Source organism: Rhinolophus ferrumequinum, chromosome 11 (assembly GCF_004115265.2).
Source record: "Rhinolophus ferrumequinum isolate MPI-CBG mRhiFer1 chromosome 11, mRhiFer1_v1.p, whole genome shotgun sequence".
Lineage (NCBI taxonomy): Eukaryota > Metazoa > Chordata > Mammalia > Chiroptera > Rhinolophidae > Rhinolophus > Rhinolophus ferrumequinum.
Genome location: NC_046294.1, coordinates 13,645,379 through 13,671,114, shown reverse-complemented (window position 1 = coordinate 13,671,114; position 25,736 = coordinate 13,645,379). Strand labels below are relative to the sequence as shown.

At 40.3% G+C, this 25,736-nt stretch overlaps 1 protein-coding gene across 1 annotated transcript; it reads right to left on the bottom strand.

Moving 5' to 3' along the window:
- Positions 1-1,781: 1,781 nt before the first annotated feature.
- MTCH2 (mitochondrial carrier 2) lies at positions 1,782-24,424 on the bottom strand. Its single transcript, XM_033119429.1, has 13 exons — positions 24,224-24,424; positions 22,127-22,211; positions 21,866-21,972; positions 19,148-19,174; positions 18,888-18,950; positions 17,509-17,566; positions 16,755-16,806; positions 16,266-16,325; positions 14,886-14,979; positions 13,891-13,938; positions 13,091-13,158; positions 11,835-11,910; positions 1,782-10,063 (listed from the first exon to the last, which is right to left on the bottom strand). The coding sequence occupies exons 1-13, from the start codon at positions 24,308-24,310 to the stop codon at positions 9,977-9,979; spliced, it is 912 nt and encodes a 303-aa protein (XP_032975320.1). The 5' UTR covers positions 24,311-24,424; the 3' UTR covers positions 1,782-9,976.
- Positions 24,425-25,736: the final 1,312 nt, after the last annotated feature.

Sequence of the window (25,736 nt, the reverse complement as noted above, 5' to 3'; positions counted from 1 at the left end):
GATGTTTATACTTCTATGCAGAATCACAAATGCAACAGCTACAAATGCCGGCTGATACAAGGGTGTGAAATCTGGAACCCTAATATCACTAGAAGTATTGACACCTAAAATAGTGACCAACTCTTGGTGAAGTTCTAAACAAAACAACTACAATCCGTCTTCAATTTACAGGGAACTTACATTCCTGGAAAATTCAGTGTACATTAAAACCACACAAAAAATTGTTTTGTATGTAAAAACAGTTAGGTTCTGTTTTTTCCTACCTACACGAATACTGTGAATAATGAGAACTAGTTATTTCACTTATCAACTGTCCCAAACATTACAGGACATCTAGCACCCCTGGTGCCTACTCACTAAATGCCAGTAGTGTCCCCCAATCATTATGACAACCCAAAATGCCCTCCCACATTTCCCAGCTACCCCCACCTCCTGTTCTGGGCAACAGGGAATCAGGAAGGGGCATGCTGTCTTCTGGCCTTTATGTAATATTATGCGAGATGGTGATGCTGGGAGCTACTGTCACCATCTTGCAACCATGTGGGGAAAAGAGTGAGGACAAAAGCCAATACAGTGGGGATGGCAGAATGCACAGATGGCAAGAATCAGGGTCCTTGATAACATTGTTGAGTCACTGAGTTAACACACTTTGGACTTACCCTATTTACGGACCTGTCATTATGGGAGATGACAAAGCCACTTCGTGGCTGAGCCATTTTGAGTGGAGTCCTCTGTTTCTTGTAGTTAAAAGCACTCTAATTTTGACAAGTTATTTCCCCTTCTCTGGGTCTTGGTGTCTTCATCTGTGTTGAGAGGACTTCTTAATCTAAGGCCTGTGAGTCTATGCAGGGAAAATATGGAGGACCTGGTGACTAGAATGAACAGGGGGAGTGAAGGAGCTGGAAGAGTCAAAAGCTGCCTCCACCTCTTGCACTGGGTATCTGGGAAGATGGTGAAGGAGGAGTGGATTCACTCAGGCTAACATGATGACTAGCTCGACTTTGGGCATTTAGATCACACTAGATTTGGGGGATGAAAAATTAGACTTCTGTAGTATCATCTCAACTGGGTAATAATTATAATTACATAGGAAAAGATTGGATGAATAATCACCAAAATATTTAGTTATTTATGGTAGGTTCAGCGATCATATTTATTTTTTTCTGTATAACTTTTCCTGTTTCCAAACTTTCTACAACTATTTATTGCTTGCATTTCAAAAGTAATTTAAAATATCAATAAAAACTGTAATTTCTTTCAAATGTATCAAAAGAAGTAGATCAATGGGACAGAATATAAAATCCAGTATTATACCCAAATACATACTGGAATTAGAATATTATAAAAGTGGGATTTTAAATCAGAGGAGAAAAGATACATGACCTAGTAAATTGTATGGGAACAACTAGGTAGCCATCTGGAAAAAAAATTAAGTTGGATCTATACATCATGCCTTATAGCAAATCAAATTTTAAATGCATCACATACTTAAATGTAAAAATGAAACCAAGAGTACTGAAAGAAATCAAATTTTATATATATATATATATATATATATATATATATATATATATGTTTATTTATTTATTTATTTATTTATTTATTTAAGGAGGGCGCAGCTTACAGTGGCCCCTGCGGGGATCGAACCGGCAACCTTAGTGTTATTAGTACCACGCTCTAACCAACTGAGCTATCCGGTCACCCCTCAAATGATATTTTTTAAAAAAATTTCAGAGTGAGGAAGAACTTTGAACTATAACATATATTCCAAAAGTCATAAAAAAACATGGATACATTTTACTACAGCTTAAAAGGGAAACATATTTACATGGCAAAATAGCCAGAACACAATCAAAAGACAAACTACAAACTGGAAAACACATTTATAACACATCACAAAGAGAAAATTTCTTTTATAAAGAGCACTAAGGAAAAGACAACTCAGTAGAAAAAAATGGATAAAGTATATAAACAGTTAATTAAAAAGAAACTACAAATAAGTATTAGAAAAAAATTACAGTAAGAGGTCATTATTTTTTTTTACCTCTCAGGTTGTCAAGAGCAGTACGATTTATAACACACTGTTGGTGAGGAGGTGGAAAAACAGACATTCATACATTGTCAGCGGGCACAACTGGGCAGTTGGACAATATCTACCAAATTTAAAAATGTGCATCCTTGCATTCAGTGACTCCACTTCTCAAAAAGCTGTTCTTCACATCCATGCCCACACGTCTGAAACAAGTTATTCATTGAGGCATTGTCTGTAATAACACAATCCTGGAAACGATCTGCAGGCCCAGCACAGAGGTCCCTTTAAATAAATTCTGATACATATACACAAGAGAATGCTATGAACGCTTTACAAAAGAACGAGGAATCATTTTGTGTAATGATATGAAATAATCTCTAAAGCTTACTGTTAAGTGAAAAACAAGGTGTACAGCATGCTATTATTTGTGTTAAAAAGTATGCATTTGCTTTTATGTGCATAGAATACACCTCAGCGGATCTACTAGAAACCTTTACCAGTGGGTGCCTCCCAGGAAGAATGGTGATGGGAGACACACTTTTCACTGTTTCATCAGTTTGTACCTAAAATAAAAAGGGGCAGGAAGGACCACTATCTTTTTAAGCAGCTGCTCCATTTTTACTGGTTTCTAATCAACCTGAGGTCAGCTAAAAGCCCTCAGCCTTTTTTCCGCGTGCACCACTGTCAAACCACACTTCCTTCATCCTGTGCCTATGCGGCTGATTGAAAAAAAAATCTAAATGCAGGTCTTTCGCTTTTTAAAAATTCATCCTGTTGGCTCAGCCCTGTTTCAAGACACTTTAGAATCTTGGTTTTGACATTCAAATATTAGCTTTTGCTCTCAATTGTGGTGCCATCTGCAAACATGGTGAGTGTGGCAGGCACTGATAATTACTCAGCTGACCAAATACAGAGTCTAGAAGCATAGAACTTGAGACTTCTCTCCAGATTTGCATCAACTGAATAACTAACTGGGGCCAGGGGGATAGTGGTTAAATGGGCTATGAATCCACCCAACTGGGAAATCTCCTGAGATCACTATTTTCCTAGTTGTTTCCTCAATCAGGAGGCATTCGATGTCTAACTGGAAACAAGGTCTACTATGTCCAAGGAATTCTCCTAGCAGCCTTCCAAACAAATAATAGATCTTTGTATTATTCACTGCATCTTGTTCTTAGGTTCTTAGTGAAGGTACCAATTCTTTTTCAAGGTGCTTTCAAACTCAGTGTATTTATATTCTAAAATAAATTTTGGGGGGAATTTACCTCAAATATTCCCACCTAGTTTCCAGAATCTACCTTTTCTTTTCTGAATATCAGGACATCTGCAGCCATTGGGCACTGTGGCCCCCTTCCTTTTCTCCAGGGCTTTCTCAGCTGCATTGGCAAGGATTCTGGGATCTAAACTGCAAAGGTTTTTCAACACCTTGGGGCTTGCACCTTATTTTAATAATGGCTACGTGCTTAAGTCCTCTCTTACTATCATCTATCTGGGGTTTCAATTTCCTCTAAAACGTGTTTTTGGTTTTTTTTTTTTTTTTTTTTTTGCTTTATTCATCCCAGTTCAGAAATGCTTTTCCTTGGAGAATGAAGAAAATCAGAGCTGAGTATTCTGCTTTCTGACACCTTCGTCCCCCAGTGGAACCCTATCCTCTCTAATGCCTCTTGGTACCTCCTCTGAACATAATCATGACGTCCACACCTTTTCCAAGTCTCAATTTATCAAGGACTTCACCTTTCCTGCCATTTCTTATCCCCTGCCTTTTAATTTCTGATAAGAGAGAGCTCTCCATAGAGCCACGTTGCTTTCTTCAGCGCCCCCCTTTTCGGTAGGAGGACTTTCTCCAAGTGGGCTGTCCTCGTTTTCTATTTTAGAGCTTCCTCTCCCTCTTGTTCCACATACATTCCCACTGAAAGTCTCTAAACTTGGGATCCTAATTTTACTCTAATTTTTCAAATTGTTTTCTAGGACTATTTATTCTTTCATCCATTCAGTCCACGCTCCACGCACCCTTCCTTCTTGATTTAACTTTCTCCTGTGGTTCCTGTGACACAGCATCAGGCAATTCTCTCTCAGAAGGTCTGATCAGAATTCTGGTCAGAAGGTTGGGGGAGCAGCTCCCTGGTCGCTTTTCCTTCCCACTGAGAGAGGAAACTGTCCTTGACTCATGTGAAGAATTTCTCAGCTGCTCAGCTGGTAGCTGTGCAGGACTCTGGTTGCCAGGGCAGGGGCGGTATCCCAGCCCGGTGCCATCCTGCCCTCAGAGCATGGCTCCCACGGAACATGGCCTCCAAGAGCTCATCTCTCTGTCTCACCCAACGCTCCGTGTCTGGCCCCTCCCAGGTTAGTAGTGCGCTGTGGTGTAAAGCACACAGGATTTGGAGTCAAACATATCCAGGTCCAAATTCGTGCCCTGCCCCTTACTAGCAAGTTGTTTAAATCTCTGAGTTTCATTTTTTCCTCACTTGAAAAATGGGGCTATTTTCTGGTTGATGGGGTGATTAATAATGTACATACCTGTGAGTAGATTTCCATACACATCAACCTGTGAACATCCCAGGTTCATGGATTTTCCGAGGTTGTTATTGATGGACTGTGTTACTTTCTTTCCTGTTCTATTCAAGCTATTTCTTTTAAACAGGCTGCAGTATATCTTTGCCCCGCAAACCTTCCTTTGATGAACCGTGCCCCTCCAGCTCAATGTATAACGGTCCAGTGAGCTGACCCTGGATGCTGACCCCTTCCGACTGGGCCTGAGCCTCAGGTCTGGCCAGTGAATAATGCAGTAGTCCAGACACACTGGTTTACAGGTGGATGTGTTTCAGGCCAGAGTTCCCCAGGAGATGTTTGCTGGAGCTTCCCCAAGAGGTATTTGCTCATTCTCTGGAATTACAAGCTTTAAGAAGCCATGTGAGTGGAGCTGCCATTTCGCATGTTGTCACATGGAGTGAGGCTATCTAAGGGAAACCAGGCAGAGGCGGGCAGACCCAGGGGATGAAAATGGCTGTTTTATGGGTTGAAGCTAATGGATATATGAGCAGGGTATGTGGCAGGCCACCAATAAATATCCTATTGTTAGGTGGCAAACACATTTATCTCAATAGACTTTCCTCTGTACAGTTGTCTACAGGTGATGAATCCATTTCTATTTCCCACACTTCTTTCCAGGTCACATCTCTGGGCCACCATGCTTTCCAGGTTTACCATGGTCTTAGTCAAGGAGAGGGCAGGAATTCATAGGCTTTGGGGAAAGAGGGGGAAGATGAGGAGGTGGACAGAATTTCAAAGCTCAAATGGAAGGAGAGATGGAGTTAGCCTTGGTTTAAAACATTTGCAGAACTTTACACCCACTTTCTATTTATAAATATCCCTGTCTCTCAGCTTGGCTCCTCCTGCACAAGGCTTCAGTGGAAGATAACAGAGAGCAGCTGCTACTGAGGTACAAATGTGCAAAGCAGAGGCTGGGGAAGAATTGGGACTGTTTGGCTTGGGCTCAGGGTATATTAGGACGCTAAGGCAAAGAGTCTTAAGAAAACGAAGACCAGAAGAAAGTATTTTACCCCCTGCTGGACGCTGGTGTAGGCAGAGACAGCTTTAGCGTCCTCCATACATCATGGCACAGAGCTCCAGCTTATCTACTGCCTACTGTCCTGCGCCGATGGCAGGAAGACAAGATAAAAGGCTGCTGCAACGGCTGGGTGGAGGTGATCCACCAACACCAAGGTGGAGGAGAGGGAGGGGAGATGACCAATTCAGGAGGCATTTCTGAGAACCTAGCAGTGCCTTCTTAGAAGTAGAGGGGTAGGGAGGCCGCTGTCATCTTCAGGGTTTTCAGCTGGGAACCAGAGTGATAATGAAGTGTTTAGTAGTCTGAGAATGCAAGTGCTACTGCAGGCTTGGGGAGAGCGGCTGAGATGCAATCCCATTTCAGGATCCCATTTCACGAGCATTTACTGAGCGCTGTGTGGTAGTTACTGCCCTGAGTGCTCATTATTCTAATGAGCTTCAAATACAGCTCTGAAGAGAGGTTAGGACCACTGGAGATCCGGTTCCACTTGCTCTCAAGTCTTTAGCCTTTACTAGCTCCATGGCTTTGCCCACGTTATCTAGAAATATCCTCTCCCCTTTTTTTCAGGAGGGCACAGCTCACAATGGCCCATGTGGGGATGGAACCGGCAACCTTGGTGTTATAAGCACCACACTCTAACCAACTGAGCTAACCAGCCACCCCTCCCCTTCTAATTCATAAATAACAGCTTCCACATACCAAGTAGTTACTGTCAGACACTGTACTAAATTTAATACTCCAGCGAGATGAGGAGCCCGAGGCTCAGAACGATCACATCATTTGTCCAAGGTTGCAAGGCCTCTAAGGGACAGTTGGAAATCGCTCCCACCCACATCCTGCCTCCCAGGACCCTCACTATCCTTAAAAACCTACTCAAATGCTGCTCCTTCGTGAAGTCTCCCCGAGTTCTCCCAAGTGTATGTGAGCTTCCCCTGTGGATTCAGGGATGCGTGGTTTCAACACCTCCTGGCATACACTGCCTTGTACGACAGTCACCACGGCAAGTGTTTAAGGGATTCAGTGTCCGTCCTCTCAGTGCACCAGGCTTTGCTATTCTGCATGTGGTACCATTTAACCCTCCCAATATTCCGAGTTTCTGGTCTTGTCACACTGCATCCTGCCCTCAGTGCACACATTCGCCCTGGGCAGAGATTTACTGCAGGCCTTTGGCTCCTCCTGGGCCCCCACCAGACTCTGCACAGGCTACGTGCTTAATAACTGAGGGCTGCATTTGTAAACTCTAAATGCGAGCCACTCAGGGACATGAGATACTGAATTCCAGGGGGAGGTGGGCAGTGTGAAGCGAGATGCCACTTTGTTGTTTTCATTTTCACCCTCTTTTGTTTCCAGCCAAAGGACATTCTTACCAGTCTCTTTGAGGCCAGGAGGACAGAGTGCCAGACTGGATAGAAAGCGAGTAGGTACAATTCTGTTTCTTGTCCTTATTTAACCTCTGGCTCTTCATGCTAGTCTGTGTGAAAATAAGCTGCAATACATAATAGATTTTCCAGAAACGTGGCATTACCAGAGAATAGTCCATTCTGGCTACAGAAGTTGGTGCTAGAAAACTTCCTCTCACCCATTGTCATCTTGGAGACTTTGAGAGGGGGCAAGGTTCTCTCATTTGCTCTTCTCCCTCTCAGGAAGTTGGTGAGTCGTGAATAGCACCCTCAGGTCACACTGCTGTTTCTCTCCTGCCATTCCTTGATGCTCTCGAAAGCACTGTACTCCAACCATATTTTGGAGTGTGGCCCTCATCTGAATCTATCTGAAAACATTCTTTTTTCAAGCTTGCAGTAAGTTGGAATAATTGTTGTTTTCGTATAAAGTCTAATTAGTCCCGGACAGGAGATTTGGGCCTGGACTGCGTAGGAATCCACTTATGAGACCAAGGCAAAATGGGCCTTTCAAGATTTCGTCTCTTGGCGGTCATCACTTCCAAATGTTCGTGCTTTCTTCTTGCTCCCTTACCTGCCACAGCACTTTAGCCCGAACAACTGCATGCACTGCTGCTTGACCACCTAGCTTTGCTATGAAGTTCAGTGTTTTAGTTGGCCTATTTTAAAGGGCTGACTATAATTTTTTTCCAGTTTTCAAATCTAAGAGAAATAATTGCCACTACTGTAAGCCTTAAACTTGGTGTTTGATGTAGTTTCCATTTTGTCAGTTTCCTTTGCACTCTGAGATTTGGGGGAGGGTAGATTGAAGGTAAAGACCTCATCGGTTGGGAGGACTATGAGACTTCGCAAAGAGATGGCATTAGAACTGAATCTGACTTTATAGGCGAAATTTCAATGGGGAGAGGGAAAGGAGGACATTTCTAGAGTAGGAGATTATAACAAAGACAAGGTATGTTTAGGTTAAGAGTAAGAAGATGGGATGCAGGGCCATATTTCATCCTAAGGTTGTTTTTATACTCTGGTATTTTTACCATCACCCCCAAAATTCCAGGAAACCCCACAGTTTTCTTCAATCAAGGTTTCATGGACCATCACACTCCCTAAGAGGCATATTTCCTCGCATTTAGCTCAGCAATGCCAAGGCAAACCACTTGCCCCGTTTCACAGATGCAGCTTACTAGATAATCCCTATCGGGTTCTATTATTTACATGAGTCAGTTCATTATTTCTTGCATATGTATCTTAAGAACATCTATCTGAATTTACTAGCCCCTGAACCAACTTCACGCGTTTGACTATGTTAATAGCTTATAAAACTTTATGGAGGATCACAGGTATAGTATCCTTATTGGTTCTACAGCTTGGATGCAGTTAGATCGACTAACTGAACTAGTACTTGAACAATCGCCCGCCTTGGTGAAATTTTTCAGCAGCCCAACTTGCAGAGGTAAAACCAAAGCCTTGGCGCCCTCTGGTGGTAGACTGGTTCTCACAGTCAAACAAGCTTTCAACCAGGTAGAGGCAGGTGGTTGGAGCACAGAAGCCACAGGATAATAAACATGGCACATTTTCCTACATCATCTTTACTTGAAGATTTTTGGGGAAAACCGTGGATAATGCAAAACATTTTATATTAAAACCAGTGCAGATAATATTGAGTAGAATATAAAATTTACATTACTTTTTGAGACAAAGTAAGAGACAAAGACATTTCAAGGTAAGCTACTCATGAGCTTCAGGCTGTATTCCTAACCCCTGGGGGAGGGAGGAGACCTCTGCATGCTCACTCTAATATTACGAGCACTGCTGCTTTGAAAGAAAAGTCTGAGAAGCAGCAAATTAAGTGCTTACTCATTTGGCAACATCTCAGTGGATTATTTAAATATGTGAAACCATATGCTTTTTCATTTAGAGGATTTTAACCTGCTTTTAAAAGGTCTGAGTACACATGAGCTTTATACTTGAGTTGAAATTCATTTCCTTTTAAAGTGATTTTTTTCCTCTATAAATGTTGTTAACATGCCTAACTGAGGGTATGACATGCGAGGTGCTCAATATCCTAAGAACTCTGCGGACTTAAGTCTGTATCACCAGATATGAAGTTACAAGTACACTTTCCAAAGGTGTCATAAGGAATGAAAAACAAACTACTCACCTTCTGCAACAACAAAAGGAAACAAAATAAAACTTGAAGAACAAAAGAGTATATACAGTTAGAACTGATTTCATTCAGGGACTGGCACAGACTTAGCTTTTAGAAAAAGACCACTGCTGTAGTATTTGCTTTTCGTATTTTAAATGACAAGAATGTCTTTTCGAAAAGAAAGCCATTATGCTTCCTTTCCAAACCTTGCTTATTCTCTATAATTGTCCTTTTTTCTGTTGTTGGCAATAATTTATTACTTTGCAGTAATAGACTGAAGCCTCCTAGAGATTCTCTAAGGGAATTTATTATAGCAATGTGGTGTCCTTTTTATGAAATATGAGAGATGGGTTTAATCCAATGTGCTTAGAAATATATAATGGGAGGCAGATTCTGGTGGATGTGCTGGATTTTTAAGGTCTTCTAAAAAGAGGTCATTTATGACCTCCCATGTAGCTTGCCTTACTAATTTTCTTAAATTTTACAGAATTATTTCTGTTTCTTCTTGGGACTGTACTCTTCATTTTACAAAGCCTTAAATTAAGACTCAAATCACATGACCACCTTAGGAAAATGAAACTTGTTTCTTCTGTTTAAGTAAATAGAGTCTGGAGCAAAACTGTCCCATTTCAGAATAACTAAAGGGGGAATATCAGTGGTAAATTATGTTGTGCTGGGAAAAAGAACAAAAAAGGCAGACACCAAATACCTCCATTTTTCCCAAGATTAAATGATTATTAAAAAAGCGCGCCACACTATATAGAAATCAACATTCTCTCCCATAATTCTGTGCACTGGGACTATAGAAATGTCACTGTCCCTGCCCCACATCTTCAAATTAACATTCTCAGGTCACAACAATAAGTCTTCCCAAAGGGGACCTTCCGGAAAAACAAGCTATTTCCTCGGCTCATATTTCCCTGGAAAAAAAATAAAATAAACACAAATAAAGTCTATTGTGAAGATAAGATCAGCAGAGAGATCCAACTGGACATGTTTCTGGGAGATATAACGAAATGACCAGGACAAAACTGGGACTATCATTATAGAATAGCAATTCGTACTCTGACTCAAGCTGAGCTTTGTGGAACTAACTACAATTTTGCCACAAGGATAAGGCAAAAATTTCTTACTTATTTAGACAAAATTCCCAGTTTGGATTCTGGCTCTGCCACTTGCTAGCTGGGCTATCAAATGCCCATACATGTGAAGTGCTGAGAACAGTCCTTAACAATCATTAAGTGCCAGCTTTTATTTATTCTTTAATGGAATAGCCAGGTCTCTAGGGAACATTTACAAACTATTACAATTAAAGTAATAATGTTGTGAGCTTATCTTAGGAGACTCTGAAGTTAGACAGCCTATACATGGAGCCTACTCTCCCCAGTACAAGCTGGTAACCCTGGGTTACATAATTGGTGTTATTTAACTGTTCAAAGTCCCAGTTTCTTCATATATGAAGTGGGATGACAAAAAATGGTACCTACCTCATACGGTTATTTTGAGGATTACATGAGTTGATACGTGGAAAGCTCTTAGCACAATGCCTAATATATAGCAAATTCCCAACCAAGATTTGCTATTGTCTTAAGCACTGAAAGGACCAACTGTTCCCTAGGTAAGGTGTCTGATACCCTCTTACAGTAATTTTCCATCTGCTCTCTTCCCATAGCAGGGAGTTAGTTAGAAAGTAGGGAAAGAAGGGTCATCTTTCCTTTTAAATTGGGACCACAACAGGAGATTGTCCAATAAATAGAATGAAAAAGTTGGAATGAAACCCAGACGTTCACACTGGTCTGTATGGAAATCATTCACGTGCTCTAGCCTGGATTCACGGAGGGGCTTGCTGGGCTTGCACTCTGAGTGCAAGCAGCCAGAGAAGCACTTCACTGGACCTCAGGCGGGCGAAGCCTGAGCTTGGTGAACAAAGGCCTCTCTCATATGTATCATCAGTGCTATCATATAGTGCAACAAAGAGCTTCTTCATACACTTTCTTCTACAATCCTGCAAAAAGTGCTTCCCGCTCAAAAACGGCTTTAAACTGATGGCTATTTTAAGTGACCCTTTGTTAAATTGAGCACACAGCCATCCATTATTTGGTTCCTAATAAAGCTTTGCCTAGCTTGATCAAGAATTTAGGTGGCAGATGATATACCTCACAGCAATAACAAACAATAAATTGGAGTCTAGACAAAATCATCCACTAATAAGACTCTAGAAGAGACCAGCTCCATCAACATCATTGTGACAAATAATGTCACAATTAAACAACTTATTTCTCAGTTTCCTCACTACTATACTGTGGGAAAACACCTGAATAAGGGCATTCTAAGAAGTTACAAAAAGGTGAGGTTGGAAGAAAATAATGTGAAATCAAGGTCATCATTTTAACAACCAAGATAACTGTCCACTGAGACCCTATTTGTAATTTGAATGTGGTCATTCAAATGGCTTCTGGATCACATCTAGGAATTCTAGATCCTGGTGATTGTAAGCAGCACATTTTACTACTATGCCAGAATGACACATGCAACATTGTAAAGGGCACATTAATTGGTAGCTAAAATGTAAGCTACAAGAATTAACCTGGGATTCCAGAGACATTATTTAAGAAAACAAACAAAAACAAAATACACTAGGGGTGGGGGTGGGGGGACGAGAGAGGGAGACAGAGAAAGAAAGAGAAGTACCTCTTTTTGCAGCATGCACCAGCAATCTATCCAGGAAGTATATACTGGGGAGTAAGGAGGGCATCCACCAGCAAGCCTGAAACAGACAAAAAACATTATAATGCCTTTCAAGTTAATATTTACAAGACATTCTCTCAAGAGTTCAATAAATCTTTGTCAAAGTATTTTCTACCTAGAAGTTTCCCTGAGAGGCAATTTTAGTTCTAATGAATTTCCCTCCCTTACAGATTAGGTTTTGAATCAACAAATAAACAGAAATTCCAATCAGTTACATATTTTCTAAAACATCTAGGTTTTTAATTTGTGAACAAATGAAATTCTACAACACAGCAATTATATGATTACAGAGCAGGGAAAGGGGATTTAAACACTAAGTAAGTGGTGTTTAAAAAAACCTAAATATAACAATGGATATAAACAGTGGTGACTACATTCTCTTACTCAGGTATAAACCATAATCACTTCCTCTCTAAAAAATTGTAAGGAATAATAATATATTTAAATCATCCTTCAAGTACGTTCTGGGCTAAAAGATGGCAGTTGCTCTACAAATAACAAAACAATGTAACATGATATGAAAACTATGCTCAGACTCCACACAGCTCTCTGTCTGAGATCTTGTTTGAAAACAACAATGACATGTCCAATGGAATAATGCACCAGGTATTGGCACAGCTTTGAATTAAATCAAGAGGCAAACCCTTTGTCCAACTTGGTATGGTTACTTGGCATCTAGAAGCTGGAACTCAGCGCTGCCCATTACCACACCACTAGCCACCCTTCCCAACCAATACCCTGAAACTTTCCATGGAACAAATTTCCTATTTTCCTTTCTTTAGAACTCACTTTCTCCATGAAACCCCCAGGAAAAACAGGTATAGGCTGTCAGCCAATCCCTGACATACCTTTTGTAACTTTCAAGAAAAAGAGGACAAAGATGTAAAATAAAGGGAAGATGTGAAAACAGACTAATTTGTTAATTACCCCGCCCTTTGCAGAATAGGACCCATACTTGTACTGGCAAGTGCCTATTACTTATAAGTACTTAAGAAATACTATTTATGCTTTTCCCTATTCCAAAAAAGATATGAGGTGGCCACTTATAATATAAATTGATGCCACTGCTGGTACATGGGCACACAGAGAAAAAAATTAGGAAATCTAATGATAGCATCAATCGTACTTTTCTTCCCCAAATTTCTACCTGGACTGCTCTGTCAAGCCAAATGCTAGGATAAAAAATGCAAAGCACTTACCCACAGTTGTTGACAGCCATAAGATTAGAGACAAGCACAAAGGGATAGGTCAACATACTGGCAAAGAACTGTAAAACGGGAAAAAGACAGCTAAGTTATTAGTCATTCCTAGTCTTCTTTATTCTCTTCTTTCCTCTCCCTTCAAGTCCTAGTGGCACTGTGGTCAATACTCCTCATTGGTTTTGCTTTCTCAGTATCCCAGGAAAGACTAAATTACAAACGTTTGAGCCTGGAGATGCTGCCTTCTCGAAATACACCACTACATCTCACATTTTAACAAAAGGGCCAAAGAATCCTCTTATTCTGTAATTGAGTCCTCATTCAAATAAAACTGAACTAAAATATTTCAGAGAAAAAGTAAATACAACTAAACACAATTTCAGATCACCTGTGAAGGATATAAGAAAACATGAACATCCTTCCAAAGACAATGGAAACTACTTCAGAAGTCAACTACTGGGAGACCACATGACTAAAGAGGGTCAAGTGCTCCACTGTCAGCTCAGTGGGCAGTAGTGAGAAGCAGGCCTGAGAATCAGGCACAGAGCTGTGATGAGAAATGCCCACAACCCACCTCTGAAAACAGCACCAAACCATGTGGGCTTGTTATTACTGCTACTGTGACGCAGAAACTCCAGGTTACTCTTCCCTCAGACAAACATTAACAAATCTGAGAGACTTTCCTGAGACATCTGGTTGCTTTAAAGCAGTGATAACACAGACCAAATTTAAAACAAAATAATTCCTAGAATGTTAGAAGGATTAAAGAACAAAACAAAACAAAAAAAAACCCAACTCACTCCTGTGACAGCTTGGGAGTAACTCTTCATTTCACTCATGGTAGAAACCTAAAACAGGAACAAAACCTTTATTAGAATGAGTAAGAAAATTAAGCTGGTATTAACAGCTAAGTGTCCTCAACCATATCAGTATTTTCTATCTCTAAATTATGAGTTTCTTTGAAAGCTTGAGAATTAATTTTGAGGATGGCAACATAAAATACTGATTATGAGCATAAAAAGGCAGTGGTCACAATGATCAACTTGATTCAACATTAACAGATTCATCGTAGATGAATTTATAAAATGGCTCAGGAACAAATGTAACAGCTTTAGGATTTCAAAAGAAAATGAGATCAGTAACCTTTTCCCATGTCCTAGAAAAACAATCCCTGGAAACTACATTTATAGTTATCTGAGGGACAAGTCACTATCTCCGTATACACTGAGCTATGTATCAGATGCTCTGGAGATCAGTCTCGACACTCAGAAAGCTTACAACATGGATTTAATCCTAACCCTGGGTGTGTTCTATTTCCCATGATGCTGTGGGGCTGCCTGTGTACAAAGAGGCCCACAACGGCTGAGGCAGAGGAAACATTACTTCTAGGAAAGGCTGATTCCCAAATCCTTCCAGCCTGAGGTTTTTAGAAATTCCAAAACAGGAGTCCCCTAAACACTTCAGATTAGAAAAACACCCTGAATACACTATAAAACTGTCCTGCTTCATGGTGTCCTTCACAATTAGGAATCAATAAAGAAGTGGTCTCCTTGCAGCACAGACAGGACAGAGCTTTTGGGCTTACTCTGCCACATCCTAGGAAAGTTTTAGGTGCATCTTTCTCTGGTAAATAGTACAGATCATCCCATTAGCTTCTGAACACTTGACTGATGTTCAACTATATGATGATGAGTCTGGCACATAGCAAACTGCCACCTTACTTTAAAGCTAACCTAGCTGCCAGGTGAATACAATCAAGTCAGCACCAGCACATCTCATCAAGGTCACAACCTACCCCACTGTCCAGTGCATAGGTATTAACGAGGTAGGCCAGTGAGTTACAGAGCCACAAAGAAATGATGTCACCTAGGAGGCGAGGAATAAGACCCCTACAAGAAGAAACAAAAAAATGTCATCAGTAAAAAGATAATCCACTCAATACAAACACTGCTCAAAGAACTAGAGAATTCAAAACATTCTAAAAACTGAAAATACATCCACTACCAGAACCCAGTCCTCATAACTAGTTCATTCTAGTTGATATAACTCTACTTGAAGCTAATCTCTAATGACTTTCACTCTTACTTTTAAAATGCAGGTCAGCTATACCCCTCTAAGCTATGGCCAATGGCTCACCTTACTATTAATAACTATAAGCAGGGGGGCCAAAAATTTGCCTACTTTGAAGAAGAGATTTAAACATGGTTTTTGTTAAACTACTTGATATTCAAATTTGGCAGGGCAAGAGATGAGAAAACTCACAAAATTACAAAATTAGAAAATCTGCCCAAACCCAGATATAGGTGAGAGACATCCAAAATCATTGTTTCGAGGGCCTGGGTGCTCTGGGTGAGGCAGCATGGAATAGTGGGATAAAACATCACCCCACAGACTGAAGACCAGGGTTCAAATGCCACTTCCATCACTATTGGCTATATGACCAGCAGCAAACGAACTTCCCAGAGAATCCAGTTTTTTAAATCTTTAAATGAGAACAATAACGGCTGTTCTGCCTATTGCCCAAAGTATTTATGATACTCAAATGAAATCAATTATGCGGAAACACTGAAAATGAAAAAGGACCATTTACTTAATAATGCAGTTTTTACTGTTAAAAAAAAATTGAGGCTTGTAGTCTAAGTTTTTCCAAAGTAAATTCAAAGCAATGAATACAGCCTTGACTGAATATATTCTCTAAAGATAAAGAAGCTACATATTAGATGATTTTCCCCTTTTTCAAAAATTAATTTTCCTTACTTTATCAACTGTCCGTAATTGGGAACTTACTGTAAGGGCAGAAACTTGGAATTAATTTATTTAAAAAAACAAAAACAAAATAAATTCTCATTTCAAATGTTTTATTTTATTTTATTTTATTTAAGGAGGGCGCAGTTCACAGGGGCCCATGTGGGGATCGAATCAGTAACCTTGGTGTTATTAGCACCACGCTCTAACCAACTGAGCTAACTGGCCACCTCTCAAACATTTTAGATGTCAGAAGCAAAAGTCTGGGATCTTTACAAGAGAATTCAAGCCACAGGGGCCTAAATAGAGCTTAACATGAAGTAAACCCAGAGAGACCATTTTCCCCGGGGATTAAAAAAAGTCATGTCCTTATTTTCCTTAAAGCCTTCTACTCACAAAAATCACACCCACAAATCAACAATTTACTCACGCAAAAAATCCAAGTATGCCCTCTTCCCGATATATGGTTACTATGGAGTCAGAAAGTCCACTAGGTACAGAAGAAGGAAAGGGAAAATACATTAAAATTATTTTGGAGCTCTTTTTTAAAAATGTTTTTTAAAAAGTTACCACTTTTGACAAGGTAAAATTTACATGCCTCACCTCCCATCCTACCACCCCCACTCTGCAAAGACAATTGAATGTGCACGTAGAAGTGGAGATATTACAGGATGCAGTCACATAGAGTCAGTGAATTTTGGCTTCAGTGGCTCTGTAACTTATTCTGAGATCCCAGGTAGGCTCCTCAACCTGCCTGGGCCATTTTCTTCTATTTACTGGTTTTTGTGCAGATGAAATAATATAACATACATAAATGTGTTCTGTAAACTCTAAGGAATCATAAAAATGTAAAGCACTATCATTCTAATACTTTGGCTTCAACAGATCTCCTTGAATACTTGAAAACAAAAACACTTACCAGTACTTGGACTCTCTGCCAATGAATTGTACCATAGATCTCAGAGTGATCACTACAGAATACAGAGAAAAGATTTTTAAAATTACACTGAGATAAATTTTGATAGCCCTAGCCCTTTAAAAAAAAATTTTTTTCCCCACCTAAACATACTGTTATCTGGATACACTAGATAAAAGCCAAAAGAAGCAAGCAAACAGAAAACATGCAGGCAAGGCACTGTCATGAACTCCCATGTCAACCATCTAAGCAGGCAGGATAAGAAATCAGATTTCAGGGGCCAGCCCAGTGGCTCAGGCAGTTGGAGCTCCATGCTCCTAATGCCAAAGGCTGCCAGTTCGATTCCCACATGGGCCAGTGGGCTCTCAACCACAAGGCTGCCGGTTCAATTGCTCGACTCCCGCAAGGGATGGTGGGCTGCGCCCCCTGCAACTAAGACTGAACACGGCACCTTGAGCTGAGCTGCCACTGAGCTCCTGGATGGCTTGGTTGGTTGGAGTGTGTCCTCTCAACCACAAGATTGCCGGTTCGACTCCCGGCAAGGGATGTTGGGCTGCACCCCCTGCAACTAACAACAGCAACTGGACCTGGAGCTGAGCCACGCCCTCCACAACTAAGACTGAAAGGACAACAACTTGATTTGGAAAAAGTCCTGGAAGTACACACTGTTCCCCAATAAAGTCCTGTTCCCCTTCCCCAATAAAATCTTTAAAAAAAAAAAAAGAAATCAGATTTTAGTTATTAACTGCGAACATACCGTGGAAGGGATGTGTGATGAGGGTAGCAGCAGAACGAGCCATCATCTCTCGTGTTGTCTAGAAACAATCAACACACACTTCTGAAATCTAAATAAATGACACTCAAATTCCTGTAAGAAGTAATGTGGGGGGATATTGTGGAACAAGAAAGTGAGGACAGCACTCCTGCCCTGGAGTCAGCAAGAGGAGCTTGAATGTGATACAATGCAACCCTGTCATTCCATCATACCTTTCACTCATGGATTTCAGTGTTCTGTTAAGAGTTACTTCTCAAAATGTCTCTGCAAAGCAGATTTGTTATCTTCTCAACTTTACAGATAAAAACAAAAACAAAGAAACGGGGAGAGTCACCAGCAAACAGTAATGGAGCTGGAATAAACTATGAGGCCTAGATTTAGATTATTAAGTTGCTCTCTCATTGAGTGTGATTTCAGAGGCTGATACCTGCGCTAGACAAACGTCAGGCTCCATTTCATGTATACCAACATCTCAGGGAGAACAGCACAACTTTGATTTGTTTTTTGACCACAACCCCATAACCCCACGTATCTTAGAGCTGCTATATTTATCCTAGTTTATCTTTCTTTTTACAGGATTCCGTAAAAAGGTAGTAAAGAAAATTAAATTACAGTATTTGGACAGAGGCTGTAAACACAGCAGGTCCATCATTCATTTTTGCATTTAAGCATGATCTTTAGTCAGTTAAGAGAAAACAAAATGCATATTAATACATGTATCTCTACATTTAAATAAACTCCCCTTATGAAAATTTATAGAAAACCAACTTGATTCACCTGATGTCTAAACCTGTAGTAAAGTTTGTTTTGGAATATATATTTTAGATGGCAGCATTTACTGAAAAATGATGACCTCACTAAAGACAATTAGACAATGTAAAAGACTAAGAAATAAGAGTAGTCTGAAAGCCATAAATATTAAGTCAAGCATGAAACAAACTCCGGAGGCAGAATATGGGAGTGGGAAATGGGTGCCAGGGAACATTCCAAAGGCAGAGTAATGTCGTAAAGCATTTCTGGATACATAATATCCATCGCACAAAGGACCTGACCACTGTTTTAACACCTTGTACCAGAGGTTTTCAACTCCAGTAGAAGATTTTCAATGGAAGCCTCTTTCATTTTAAAGATGAAATGAGTGGGCAAAATTAGTTTCCTTGAATTGCATCTGTTCTAAACAGCAAACAATGCTTTTCTCTCTCTTGTTTGCTATCTATGGAGTAAAGCCCAAATTAAATTGAAGGTTTAATTTCATTCGGAACAGACAATGAACGTACAGGCCTGAGGGTCCTGATTTCACATTGCCGCACTGCATGCACTCTGCTTCAGGGAAACAGTGTAGGACATCATTCATCTCTTACCTCCTTGATAACTCGGTCGAAGGAAGATGAGACTTCTTTCTGTATATTTCCAGGTCCTAATTCCTGGAAATCAAATGAAAGAAGACAGATATCTTGATGGTTTTAAAGAGAACTGTTCAAACGGGAGGCCACCCTGTATGCCAACACTCACTGGGATGAAAGGGAAACTGACTGCTTGTCCCTTCTCCTTAAGAGGACCAAAGAGCAATAACAACTTGCAAGAGAAATGGGCCCACGCACGCAAAGCAGCTCCAACATACCTCAACCTTGTCACTCTCCTGGTAGTGCTGCAAAGGAATAAGGGGGGGAAAAAAGGAAGGCTGATTAGGGCCATCATAACATCACTGAGAGAGGACCTAAAATGAAAACTCTATTGGTAGAAAGTAAAATAGCTGATTTTTTTTTTTTTTGCTGCAAATATCCAATTAACTTCTAATTCTAACTGAGTAACTGTAAATAAGTATCTCTAAGACGATCTTGTTACTATGTTTAACATATTGATTAGCTGGAGGAACAAGCAAATGCTCTTGAAAATCCTCATCTAAAAGAAGGAAAAGGAAAACAAAACAAAAATCCAGGAACATTATTTACTAAACATACTCATTTAATAGAAAATGGTAACAACATAGCCTAGGACTAAGGCTATGGAAAAACCCTCATGGCTTTTTCATGGAAAAAGCAGGACCAATACCAAACTAGGGCAAGACTCTTTTCTTCACTGTATAAAAGAACAGAGAATTGGTGCTAAGTCTCAATAGCTGAAATCGCCTCACTTTGCCTTTTGTACCCAACTATTTCCTAAACAAGCAAGAGAGATTTTTTCTCTTCTAAAGAGAACATGAATACCATTAGAACTCAGATTATATCGGAAGAGGAAATATTATTTGTGGGCTATTCCAAAAACAGAAGATGGGTTAGATGAAACAAAAGAATCAGACAATTAAGCTCCTAGTCAGATTTAAAAAGTAGAAACACTTTCATTTGTAAAAACAATTGTTTTTAAAGATCAGAGGCAAGAGCACAAAGGTCAAGATTAAACAAAATGGTGGTTTTTGGGTCAAATGACAGATCTTTGGGTAGAATTAATTCTAGTACTTTCAGGCATCTTTAAAAATTCTCATTGATTTCTAGACTTTGCTTTTTATTCCACTAATAAAATTTTCTACCTCTCTCTTCTACATTATTCTGAACAGATTTCAATTTAATTCTTGCTTAGCTATATAGAACTCTTTCTTATAAAGAAACTCTTTTCTTATAAAAGTTTTACCAACCCTGAATTGGTCTGTCTTCTTGACTATATAAGCTGCTTTTGATTCCAAGCGTAGTACCAATCCCCATTATATTCATTTGGCTACATGTGAAACACATATTCAAAAAGTATCTGGTTACCTCGAGTTTGTTTTACTTTCCTTTTACATAAAGGAACTTGGTTTCAAACAGTAATTTCACTTTTGCTCTAAGTCTGTACATAAACCTCTTTGACTAGATGACAATTGCCTTTCTATTTGTAAATCTCACTTAGGCCACAGCAAAACTTTCACTGAGCCCAGAGTAGGGTGCAGCTGGAAAAGAAAAACTAGTAATCAATCCACTAAAAAGACCCCATCGCTCTGCTCCAGGGCTGTCCGGAATGGTGCTTCTAAATTCAGTCCACAGGCATGACAACAAGAATAATATAAAGAATAACAAAATTACTAAAGGGTGAAAAACATTTAAAATATAAGCCAGTTAAATCGTGAAACTGTTTAACAAAATCACGATTTGCTCATCAGATGATAAAACATTAGAATTGAGGCACCGTTACAGCCTAAAAAAGTACATGGAGGATTGTACTGAGTACTATTTAAATAAGCAGCTAGTAAACATTTGGAATTTAGCAATCTGCTATTATATAGGTTGAAAGTATTACATAGATTCAGTTAGCCGCTACATTTTTTGAGTTACGGGCAATAACATACTCTTTGTGTCAGGAGGAGACAATAGTGCACTAGACAAAACCCATTAGTTTTATATTCTCAACCATACTCATGCTGAACAACCTTCCCATGGACTTTTCTAAATGGTACACACTTTGTATTCATAACACCTTTATAAATGGAGCAAAGGGCAATTCTCTTTGACCCACATTGTAATTGGTGCAACTGAGAAATCAGTACCATCAAAATTGTAAGTTTTAGCACCTGAAGTTAAAAGAAGCTGGCAAAACAAAATGATCTCAGAAAGAAGGAAATGTAACTTTGATGTTTTGAAACATTTTATGAAACATCTCAAACATACAGAAAATTAAGAAAACAATTCACCTATTTACCCACCATCAAGGTTAAATAGATGGACTACTTTGATCTTTTTGCTTAAGATCTCTTGCCTTCATAAGACAAAACGCCACAGATATAGCTGAAGTTCCATTCGACTCTTATCTCTTTCCCCTTCCCAAAAGTAACCACTACCCTGCAGGTGACGTACACTTGGTGAGGTTTAAAAAAAAAGAAACTTTCAAATTTATGCAAATATAACACAGGTACAGAAACAGTGCACAAAATACGAATGTACAATATAATAAATAACTAAAAAGCAAATATCCATTTAGCCATAATCCAGGTCAAGGAAAACCATTTCCATTACCCCGGAACCCCATGCATGGCCCTCTCCCTCTCCCCACAAATAACTACCCTGACTTTAATGTTTATCTTGTTTTTTTAAAAATAAGTTTGTAACAGAAAACTTTTTACTAGAGGTAACTCCAGAAACACGAGGAAAATAACTTCAGAAAGAAATAAGTTGTGTAGATCAAAATCAATTACTTCATTTTATACAAATTCCCCTTGTGGAAAGCACTAAGAATGAGTATTTCATGTAAATGTTTTTCAAGAGGAAGAAAGGCCATGGTTATAAATATATCTTTGAAATTGCTCTTCATAAGTAGAATTGCACAAAAGCAAATTTATATCTATGGGAAGATGAACTGATTTTCTTCTTACCTGTAAAACTTTACCATGGACCACAGTCCCAAGGACTCCTGAACACAATCTTGGAGTTAAGCCTGTGAACAACCCACGCTTCCCATCGATGCTGGCAATATGCTGAGCTAAGAACACAAGTCAGAGATTTCAATTCCAGTTGAAGGAAATAGTTACATAGAAATTCCAAGGAAACATTCTTTCTATATATCTTCTTTCAGTTACTCCTGCCTATCATGGTCCTCGATGTCATTCAATTCCAAATAAATAAAAGACACTCACCATAACAGAAGAGACCGGGAAGCTGACATACTTGCCGGCCAAAAATATTTCGTCCTATTGTTGGAGGAAGAGGTTCATATCCGACCTGTCAAAAAATGAATATATCAATACGAAGCAATATTCCTACGAATGCCTTGGTTACAAGATCTTCAATTAAGAACAAAATTACGGTTAATTTTTAACACAAGTTAAAATGCAGTATGTTTTCCCAGGCAATGATGAAGCATCATCCTTGTTAGTTTTTTATTTTGTTAATTGGTAAGACTGGTTTCAATAAACTCCAAGTTTTCTTTTGGTTCAAATTCTACAAAGTAAGTCATGTAGCTGAGATAGACTAATGTCAACCTGAAAATAGAATAAGGGAACTTTTGTGTTAGGAAAGCGACAGTTTACTGAGGGGGCTCAAAAATATTTTCTAAAGAAAATCCAGCATATTCTTATATTTGGACAAAATAAGATTAAGCCATCAACTTCATATTTGGTTTGCTCGACAAAACACTAAAAAGGCAAATGTAGATATAGCCGGATAATTCATTTGGGAAGTAATTACAAGCTAAGGCCATGTTAAACAGCACACTGTCATTAACAAGCTAATGAAGGCCATTTTAGAGTTAATGATTATCACTTTATTTCTACAATGTATTCAGGATTCTTAGTACTAAATGGACACTTGAGAGAATGAAAATGCTCTAGGACATGGTTTTGAGTCTCTACTGCTGCAGTTCTTACCGTGCTCAATTAAATAACTCCTAACTGAGCTCCTTGAAAGTGTTACCATACAACTATCACGCGATATTTGGGAATTTCACTGAAACCCCTGAGATACTTGGCAACACACAGATGTTGTATAATCAGGATTAAGGATATTCAAGTTTTTAAGGTTAAAGAGCTCTACTACATGTCACTAGAAAATCCTGCCTCCAGGAAAAAAGTAATGGGCTCATACCAGCTTTACAGCAAAATGCTGTCATCTCAGATACTATATAGCTACAAATGTGCCAATTCTGTTTTAGACATCATAGTACATTTCAAAGTCTTTGTTCCTGGTTCAAATAACTTATTTTACAATAGCCTTTTATATATAGAATCTGAATTCACATGGGTCAACTAAGCAACACATAATTTGGATTAGCATCAACTCAAGAATAAGAAATGCAGCCCTCCCTAGTGTCGTGCTATTTTTGACAGAAAGGTAGATGGTGAGGACAGGGATTCTAAAAGCTGCTCACTGCATGACATAATTATGTTAATTCTCAAAAGTTTTAAAAAAATGAATGAATGACCTGTCCATCATAGGGAAATTTAGAAAGCAATTGAAAACACTATCTAACAGTTCATCATCAGCTAAAACCTGGACTCCTTGCCTGGAATATAAAATACCATTTAAGAATTATTTTACAGATCAGAAACTAACATATATGCTTAAACTCGCTAAAAGCTCTTTCAGCTGAACTGATTTCCAGCTCAGACAGATGTGATTTTTCACTGTCAGTAGCCACATGGGCTACTGTGGTCGAGAGCGCTCTGTGGATCCTTCGGAAATTTGACTCGACAACCACTTCATTATCACTTCTGAATGAACTCCTGTGTTTATCTGGGTATCTGATGCTAAAATCTCGGAACAGAATTGCAGCACTAACCGTAGCAAAAAAAAAAAAAAAAGCTTAAAATATATTGGCTCCCCTCTAATTTCAAATTTCAACAGATTTCATGGTTTGCGTTTGGGGCGGGAGACGAGGTGAATGCTAATTTCAGAGGGGCGAGAGGGAAGGGTTGGGAAGCCCTCGGTGGCAACCGGCCAAGATCAACCTCAGGAAAGAAAAAACAAAGTTCAGAGGAGTCACCGGGCAGGGCAGGACGACAGTTGGCTACGCGGAAAGGAGCGGGCCTCACCGCTTGGCGGAGAGTAGAGACCTCGGGAAGGCCTACAGGCAGTGGAAGGGCGGTGGGGGCTGGAAGTTGTCTCTGCGGGGGAGAGGAGCGGCAGCACCTCGGGAGACCGAAGGCCCAGGGAGGCTGGAGCCGATCCTCAGGCGCCTTGGGCAGCGGCGATCGAACAGGGCGCCGGGAGGGGAAGGGAATGGCGACGACTCATACCTGGATGAGCACCTTCACGTACATGAGCGGCTGGGACAGAATGGTGAGACCGGAGCCCAGGAGCACCTGACTGGCCGCGTCCGCCATGATGGCACCCGCGGACGGACAGACAGACGGAGCCACCAAGCGACCGAGCCGGTCCCGGATCACGTGCCAGGGCCGGCGGCTTCACTGGCCCGCCCGCGGCGCGCGCGCAGGCAGCGCGCCTCCCCGCCCAGTCCCCGCCTACCGCCCCGCCCTGAGAAACGGCAGGCGCTCGCGAGCCTCGGCAGGGGGCGGGGCGTGGCTTACAGGCCAGGGGCGCATGCGTTTCGTAGTGGGATCTGCGCCCTCCACTAGGAACGACAGTTTCTCTTGCGCTTGCGCAGGCCGGAAGCGCCCGGAAGGAGAATGGGCGTGGCAATGGGGGTGTGACCCTGACTGCTAAGGCAAGGTCAGAGGAATATAAAGAGTTCAAAGGATTCTTCGTTATGCTTCGCCCTTGCACTTGCCTTTAGGGCACCAGCAACATAAGGTCCAAAGGGTGTTCAGTGTTAGAACCATAATCTAATGGCCAATAAAAACTAGATAAATCTGATAGCGAATAATGAATCTATCAGCAGGTTGCTATTCATGCATTAATTCAATTAATGTTAACTTGTCAGAAATGCCTTCTCTGATCTCTATAAATTTATCAGCCCCTTATTTCCTACCACGTCGTCCTGTGAAATTTATTTTTATCAGTTTGTGTGCACTAGAACGTAAGCTCTGTGAGTTCAGGAACCAGGACAGCCTTCTTTCATTGTATATTTAGTACCTGGCACATGATAGGTGCTCATGAATGAACAAATTCTTAAGTGCCCATCGGGATGTTACTGGCGCAGGGGTCTTTCCCCCTCTCAAAATGGACATCAACACGGTGAAACAGTTTTGCAGAGAGAAAGGTCCGTGAAAGCAAAAGCTTGATGCACCTAGGGAGCACACTCCAAAAGAGAACAGATGTGGCTCTCCAAGATTTATAGGTATAGGGGTTTTATAAGCTCTTTTTCTCTCCCCAGAGTATGTTGAGGCGGGTCCTACACTGTCCCTATTTGCTACTTCATGTTTCACATGTCTCATTGGCACCTTAAATCTCCATCTAGGGGAGTGTTTTTTACTATGCCAATGAGAAAAAGTTAATTATAGGACAGCTCTTTCAACTAAAGAGGCATGCACTACTTTAGAAACTTTTCTTGGGCCCGCTTATCTCCTGGAATTATGGTTCTGTCCATTTATTGTTTTGTATTGGCTGAGGGATGTGGCTCAAGGTTGTTCTCTCCAGCTGCAGTATCCAGTTACCTGACCACCCTATGTGACTGTCATGAGGGGTCTCTGGTCCCGCTCCCAACATAGGAACGCAGGATATGGTGAGGCCAAAAAGGAACACCAACGGAGCCATAGATAGGAGAGTAATACCACTTATATTTTCGCTGGCGGCTGGGTTGGAGACATAGGAAGCAGGAGCCACACGATCCACAACCTGCTGTCTGCTTCT